The sequence below is a fragment of the Eupeodes corollae genome, chromosome 3 (assembly GCF_945859685.1).
Source record: "Eupeodes corollae chromosome 3, idEupCoro1.1, whole genome shotgun sequence".
Lineage (NCBI taxonomy): Eukaryota > Metazoa > Arthropoda > Insecta > Diptera > Syrphidae > Eupeodes > Eupeodes corollae.
In genome coordinates, this window is record NC_079149.1 from 124,189,621 (window position 1) to 124,198,304 (window position 8,684).

The following is an 8,684-nucleotide window of genomic DNA, read 5'->3' on the forward strand; positions in this document are numbered from 1 at the left end:
AAAATCGATATGCCTTTAATAGAAAATAGTTGTTTTATTTCACAGTTGCCAACACTGTTCATGAAATTAGCCCACAGAAAACAATTTAAACAAGGTTTAGAAATTGTTTCAGTTTTTCCATAAGTCTGTCTGACTCCAATAGTTTTTGTCACTCAAGTACAAAATAAGTTTCCGGATTTGATTGTATTCCTCGGTTACAGTATTGATTGTATTCAAATGTTAACTGTATTTGAAGACTTTATTTCAAAGTGTTTTACAGTTTCACATTTATTAAGATTTGAATTTGGCTGCAGTTCTCTAATTTAAGCCATTTTTCCTTGTAGATCCACGATTCCTGATTTATTTGGTTTCTTTTATAAGAATAAGAAAGCACAAATTGTCTTTTCCGTACCTACACTGAAAATAACAAAATTCAAATTAGACTTAGGTACTTCGTTCTAAAAAAAAAATGTCTTTAAAACGAATTATCACCAAAACTAAAATATGGCTTTATCAAGTCTTAAAATGCAAACAAATTGTAGAAGGTTAAAAAAATCACAACCGATTTCATGTTCGAGCGTCAACTCTTTTGTTTCAAATAATCTCGATTTTACCCAATCTTAAATCCTTAAATAAACATCGTAAACAAACTTCATTAATTTACCCCCTCTTCAAAACTTATCCCTTATACCATTATTATCAATGTTTATGTCAATATCATGTCCTTTTTTTCATTTTAAACTCTTTTGTACATCATAGACACACTATGCAATAAATATCATTAATCTTTGTTCTATTACGGAAGAATACCCTTTCCGCCAACTTGAAAGTCAGGAAATTATCTTTAAATACAAAAATATCTTTAAATACAAAAAAAAAACATCTACCCACATGTGATTCAAATGTATGTATAAGAAAAGAACAAACAAAACAGAAAGAAATTGAATAAATAATTCATTTATAAAAATTAAAAAATATGCTTCGTCATCATGGAAATGGCATTCGATCAAATTTTTTAATGGAACCGAAAAAGAAACTCGATTTAGTAAATATCCGTATAAGAAATGGAAAACAAATATCCCATCTATGTATGTAAAGGGTATTTTTCTATGTTTTTTTCAGCTTCTTGAAAAAAGGTACATTTACATTTTGTATCCTATCAAATCCTTCTGGGGACCGTGATAGAGAGAGAGGGGATAAAAAAGAACACATGCATCAAGAAAATAATCTAACTGTCAGTGACGACGACGACGTGAAGAAATCAAGACTGATTGTGGCGCCATGACATGGCATAATTTGCTCCTTTTTTTGTTAAGTTTATATTTCTATTCCTATTCTCAGGACCTATTGAAGTTTTTTCTTTGTTATACAATTCCCAAATTGGTTATTTTCTTACATTCTACATTGTATTTTCTTTTATGTTTTTTATTTGGTGGAGAGTGATTGAGAAAAAGAAGTCATCGAAAGTGATCCATCTTAATTCGAACTTCCTTCAGCGGGTTTTTCTTTGTTTGATAGAAACAGTTTTTTTGTTGAATTATTCCTTCATTCCTAAAAAAAGGACTCATTTCAATCTCTCTCAGTATTGTGTTGTTAGTTCAGCTTTTTCACATAAGGTTCGACGCATTTGTCGACAGTACGAATGTAATCAATTTTACGGGTCTTATTATTTGTTGCAAAAATCTGAAGGAGGCAGCAGCCGTTGAACCCTTTTTTCTTTGTATTCAACATCGTTTCGTATATGTGTTTAAAAAACAACCAACGCACAACGAGTAAGGATTCAAAATTTGTGTAGGATTGAGTTTTTTTTTATTGTTGTTGTTCATTGAATCCTTCTGACTGATTGCTATGGTAAGTAAGACAACACAAAAGTGATACGTCATCATGAAATAACAATTTGTTGTTTCGTTTTTTTATTTTGCGTAGGTAGTAGGTATATCAAATGAAGGACTTTATGGCGCAAAGAGCGCGTGTGATAATATTGAAATACAAAAAAAAGCATAATAGGACGCACAACAGAAAAAAAAAAAAACACTTAAAATGTCAGATGGACAGATTTGAAAATGGTGAAACCGTAGAAGTTCTATTTCAGGTTTTTCAAAACGAGTTTTTAGTTCAAACATGAAAATGATAACTATATTAGAAATATTCTGAATGTCATTGGTTTAGGAGGGGTTTTGATTGTAGTTTATTTTGTTAATGCATGACAAGTAGTAAAAATTTGAATTAAAACTAAGTAAAACGCAAAAAAAAAAACACTTATTTCGGAATAAAACAACCAAGTAATGAATATGCTTGCTTGTTTGTTTGTTTGTTTGCACGCGCTAATCTCATAAATTACTCATCCGATCTAAAAAATTCCCTCAGCGTCAAATAGCCAATTTATTGAGAAATGCTATTGGCTATATAACACGACGTTTAGACTTACGAGTGGAGCAGAAATAAACAATGTTTCAAAATTGACTATTTTTGCCCTTGTTAAGAGCTTCCATTGCGTGTGCTGCGTAAACAGTTAAAGTTTTGTTAAAATAAAAGCGTATGTCCATCTTTAAAAGTTTTCTCACTTTTTGTGCTTACCAAATTTGTTCCAAACTTAATCATTCAAGTAAAGTGGTGAGGGGCAGCTAGTTTTAGAATAAAATGCGATTCGTTAAATGTAGTGCCAGAAAAATGTGTTCTTTTCTCTCTTTTATTATTTATTTTTCAATTAAACAAATTCAATTTCAAAATTTACATATTACAAAATCTGAATGCGTGTTCTTCAGGTTTCTTTTTTTTTAAGTTTCGAAATAAACTTTTCCTTTTTGAATTATATATTTTGTTTAGATCCTGAAAATTTTCCAATCAGAATTGACTGTAATCTCACAAAGCAAAACAATTGCTGCTAATATCCATCCAAATGCCAAACAAATCCAAGCAAATTGCAAATGAATCATTGTCAAAGGTGTATGCAATATTTCCGCACCATTTCTTCTTCCATCCCAATCGAATCCGGCTCTTAAAGCCTGCGAAACTGTATCACCTTCCCATTTCATAGTCAATCCTGTTTCGAATGTCCTCACTATAAATAAACTTAAAATCTCCTTAAACGGCGAGTGTGGTGATAGAAGAAATGTTTGAAAATATTCCTTAAAAAATTCAATCATTCGAAACATTGGTTCTTCGAAAATAGCCTGAACCTTTATCAAAAACTCAAATCTATCGTGTGATATGATATAAGCCTTATTGGAAGCTTTCATTGAATTCAAATTCTCGATGAAAGTTTCATAATCAGTTGTAATGATAATTTTCTTATAAAGATTGTTTCCTTGTACTTTCGGGTGTTCTAAATAAAAAAAATCAACTGCATCCAAAGGAACCATAACACTTATGTTATTTTCTAACAAATCGTCGAATGTCTCGAATTGCTTTACTTTCACAAAAACTGTCAAAAACGACGTGAAGTAATTTAAATAGAAATTTCCCAGCACGAATGCAAAGATCAGAACTTGTGTATGAAATCGATAAGATGCCGTCGGTAGTCTCGAAGGTAAATTCAGCAATCGCAGAAATGTTTCACTTAAACTTTTCCAAACATCCGCTTGATTCCCAGAATAGAAGTCCTTGAGAAAGTCCATTGCAGAAATATAAAGAAAAGTCATCAAAATGGCCATCCAGAGCAAAGGAGTAAATGGTTTAATAAAGTAGTGGTATGAATTGACATTTTTTTTCATCGGAACCATAATTCCAAAAGCATTTAACTTTAAAAACGAACTATGATCACATCCGGGAATTGGTGAGAATACATTCGAAGAAATGTCTAAGTCACCATTCATGCAAGCTTCCAATACTGCCAAATAGTTACGATTTGTTGAATTTTCCAATATTACTTCTTCAAATGTTGCATTGTGTTTTTCGACGAAATTTGTGAAGATTTGTCCGAAATAACCACCAACTTTTGGTTGACCGTTTACGTTGTGATACCAGAAAGTTCTGGGAACATCAGTTTGAAATGTTGTTCGAATTCGAAAGCCATTTAAGTTCGTCAAGGCATTGGGAAGTGCATGGTCTTTCCTCATCGATATCTGTTGAATAGGGTTATCTCTGTAGTTGAGATATACAAACGAGGTGTTATTGGTATAACCAAAAATCCTTGTGAATTTGTGCTTACAAAAATATTTGAAGTATTTTTGAAGGCTTTTGAAGTTTGTCGCAAGAACTATGACGAATTTTCGGACTTCGAGTTTCGCGATGATCTGAGGAATTAAAATTGAAGAAACTCTTGGTTTTCCTTGTTTCACTACCAAAATTGTGTTTCTCTTCACAATTTCATTGGATTTTCCTTTGATGGGGGAATTAAAAATAAGAACTGGTTTCGTTCCGTGTTGTTTCATAAAACCACTCAGGAACTCATCGTCAAGACATAAGAAAGCTAATGTTGCACTATCACTATCACGGTAGACCCTTACGATAAGTTCATTGAAACCACTGTTTAATCCAAATAAAGTTTTAAATAGAACCAACAGAAGAATGGCTTTTAAAAATGACATTGTGTTGGTGTCAATTTTTTAAACCTTCCACATGGAAAGGAGAAAGAAATTTGAAGTTCTGTGATGTATAAAAATAAACCCTTTTAAGAATAATATACACAGCACACATAAATTAATTGTTGTGTTTTGTGGATTCATATCTTAACTTTTTATCGGAATTACATTTAAGTAAATAATAACTGCCTTCACGATTTAAGCTTTTACAAATGAGAAACGATGGAAGGTGACAGCAGGTTTGAAAAAAAGTTGTTAAACATTGAACTGATACGTTTTGAAGCTCCAGTAAGCTGAGCAAACATTAGTATTCGATTTTTCATTATCAAGACAATTTTTGTATCTCAAATTATTTTTTCAAAAAATTTTTAGTTATTCAAAAGAAATATTTTGTATTCAAGGCTTTTTCCCAACGCAACAATTTACAGAATTTTGAATTTATATTTATATTTATATTTATATTTATATTTATATTTATATTTATATTTATATTTATATTTATATTTATATTTATATTTATATTTATATTTATATTTATATTTATATTTATATTTATATTTATATTTATATTTATATTTATATTTATATTTATATTTATATTTATATTTATATTTATATTTATATTTATATTTATATTTATATTTATATTTATATTTATATTTATATTTATATTTATATTTATATTTATATTTACATTTATATTTATATTTATATTTATATTTATATTTATATTTAAATTTATATTTATATTTATATTAAGATTTAGATTTAGATTTAGATTTAGATTTAGATTTAGATTTAGATTTAGATTTAGATTTAGATTTAGATTTAGATTTAGATTTAGATTTAGATTTAGATTTAGATTTAGATTTAGATTTAGATTTAGATTTAGATTTAGATTTAGATTTAGATTTAGATTTAGATTTAGATTTAGATTTAGATTTAGATTTAGATTTAGATTTAGATTTAGATTTAGATTTAGATTTAGATTTAGATTTAGATTTAGATTTAGATTTAGATTTAGATTTAGATTTAGATTTAGATTTAGATTTAGATTTAGATTTAGATTTAGATTTAGATTTAGATTTAGATTTGGATTTAGATTTAGATTTAGATTTAGATTTAGATTTAGATTTAGATTTAGATTTAGATTTAGATTTAGATTTAGATTTAGATTTAGATTTAGATTTAGATTTAGATTTAGATTTAGATTTAGATTTAGATTTAGATTTAGATTTAGATTTAGATTTAGATTTAGATTTAGATTTAGATTTAGATTTAGATTTAGATTTAGATTTAGATTTAGATTTAGATTTAGATTTAGATTTAGATTTAGATTTAGATTTAGATTTAGATTTAGATTTAGATTTAGACTTAGATTTAGATTTAGATTTAGATTTAGATTTAGATTTAGATTTAGATTTAGATTTAGATTTAGATTTAGATTTAGATTTAGATTTAGATTAAGATTTAGATTTAGATTTAGATTTAGATTTAGATTTAGATTTGGATTTAGATTTAGATTTAGATTTAGATTTAGATTTAGATTTAGATTTAGATTTAGATTTAGATTTAGATTTAGATTTAGATTTAGATTTAGATTTAGATTTAGATTTAGATTTAGATTTAGATTTAGATTTAGATTTAGATTTAGATTTAGATTTAGATTTAGATTTAGATTTAGATTTAGATTTAGATTTAGATTTAGATTTAGATTTAGATTTAGATTTAGATTTAGATTTAGATTTAGATTTAGATTTAGATTTAGATTTAGATTTAGATTTAGATTTAGATTTAGATTTAGATTTAGATTTAGATTTAGATTTAGATTTAGATTTAGATTTAGATTTAGATTTAGATTTAGATTTAGATTTAGATTTAGATTTAGATTTAGATTTAGATTTAGATTTAGATTTAGATTTAGATTTAGATTTAGATTTAGATTTAGATTTAGATTTAGATTTAGATTTAGATTTAGATTTAGATTTAGATTTAGATTTAGATTTAGATTTAGATTTAGATTTAGATTTAGATTTAGATTTAGATTTAGATTTAGATTTAGATTTAGATTTAGATTTAGATTTAGATTTAGATTTAGATTTAGATTTAGATTTAGATTTAGATTTAGATTTAGATTTAGATTTAGATTTAGATTTAGATTTAGATTTAGATTTAGATTTAGATTTAGATTTAGATTTAGATTTAGATTTAGATTTAGATTTAGATTTAGATTTAGATTTAGATTTAGATTTAGATTTAGATTTAGATTCGCTACTTCAGGATTATGTTTTGTCGGGATTCTGGGTTTTCCGAGGTCCTGAGTTTTCTAGAGTCTGAATTTTCGCTATTCTGTGTTTTTGGGATTGAAAATTTTTGTGATTTCAGTTTCCAAAGTTGACGTTTTTTCAAAATATTAGTGGTTAAAGCTTAACACACAAAAACACAGCTTTTGAATATATCTTTGGTATGTTCCTAAGCAGTTTTTAAATTCGACCATCATTTTGTTTAATTTACAAAAAAAAATTCTACATCGAATATAAATAAGAACTTTGCATAGAAAACTAAAAATGTTGCATTTCGACAGATTAATTCTTAAATCGCAGAACGATCAAATACAAATTGTTGAAAACATAGAATGCATAAAATCATAGATTCAGTACTGCGTAAACTGGTTTATGGAAAATACTTTTTAGTCGATGCAACGCGCTTCTTTTCATTAAAAATTCTTTTTTGGGCACCATTTTTTTACTAGATATCCTTGCCAAATAGGTTCGATAACTTAAATAGAAAAAACATAGAAAGCTAACTAAAGATTTTTGATCCTGCAAACTTCCGTACTCAAAGTAAGAACTTAATCTATTCTCAATTGGAGAATAATTTATTAGCATTTGTTTACAACATAGAAAACATAGAATCACAGATTAAGAACTTTAAAAACTCTTTTTTTTGGGTACCATTTTTTACACGTTTCTCATGCTAAATGGGTGCATGGATTAAGCACTGTGCAAGCTAGTTTATGGAAAATAATAAAAATGGATACTTTTCATTAAAAACCTTTGTTTTGGACGCCATTTTTTACACGATATGCTTGGAAAATGTAGAAAAACATAGAAAACTAAATTGGGATTTTGAAATCTGCAAACTTGGAACTCAAAATAATAACTTAATCGATTGTCAATTGCAGAATAATTCATTAAAATTTGTTTAAAACATAGAAGAAAAGAATCACAGATTAAGGACTTTTTTAACATGATATATTTCACAAATAGGTTCGATGACTTTAGTAGAAAAAAAAACAAAGAAAACTAATTAAACATTTTGGACTCTGCAAACTTGCGTACTCAAAGTAATAACTTAATCGTTTCTCGATTGCAAAATAATTCATTTGTTTAAAACATAGAAAACATAGAACCACAGATTAAGGACCTTAAAAAATCTTTTTTTCGGGCGCCATTTTTGTACACAATTCCTTTTGCAGAATTAAATAACTTAAATCTGTACTGGGTTATCCTGAAAATCTCTTAATCAATACAAAAGAAAATATCAAAAGTAATAAGGATTCTCTTTTTCTTATGTAAAAAAAAGAATGAATTTTACAAAAGATTTATACACGAGTCTCTGTGAGTTTCCATTTTCAAGAGGCATTGTTGTCGTTCGAGAGTCTTTCCACTTTTGCATCAGTATTGAACTCACTCTGGTTGATGTATGGGGGAGAAGGGGAGTATATATTGATTGAATGCGATTGTCATTTGATTTGAATGCTCCTTGGAACTGATTTAATTTTTGCAAAAAAGTATATTTTCATCATTTCATCTCAAACTCTTATACAAAAGAAAGAATTGTAAAGAAGGAAGGTGCTGTAGGTGGGTGTCTGTGCAATGTGCATATAAGAATAACAGTAAGACCTCCATAAAAATACATCACAGAGAAGACAAGAATGTTGACACTGCCAACATATTGAGAATCAAGCAATGACGACAGCGAAGACGACGACTACGTTCAAGTTGCATTAAGGAACAGAATCGCATCTTTTTCTCTCATCATCAAGATGCATCTTTTGCTGAGGACGAGTTTTTCGTTTACTTTGGTTAACTCGAGGACAATCCATGTTCCTTTTCCTATACTGATGTATAGGTACGGTACGGGTACATATCTTTTTAAGAGAGCAGAGGTGGTGCTTGC

At 27.8% G+C, this 8,684-nt stretch overlaps 1 protein-coding gene across 1 annotated transcript; it reads right to left on the bottom strand.

Annotated features, from left to right (window-relative positions):
* Positions 1–2,801: 2,801 nt before the first annotated feature.
* LOC129950783 (uncharacterized) lies at positions 2,802–4,508 on the bottom strand. Its single transcript, XM_056062701.1, has one exon. The coding sequence runs from the start codon at positions 4,506–4,508 to the stop codon at positions 2,802–2,804; it is 1,707 nt and encodes a 568-aa protein (XP_055918676.1).
* Between the last annotated feature and the right edge of the window lie 4,176 nt (positions 4,509–8,684).

Bases quoted from the DNA above. Each gene is read 5' to 3' on its own strand.
- LOC129950783 (XM_056062701.1), bottom strand. From the start codon at position 4,508: ATGTCATTTTTAAAAGCCATTCTTCTGTTGGTTCTATTTAAAACTTTA.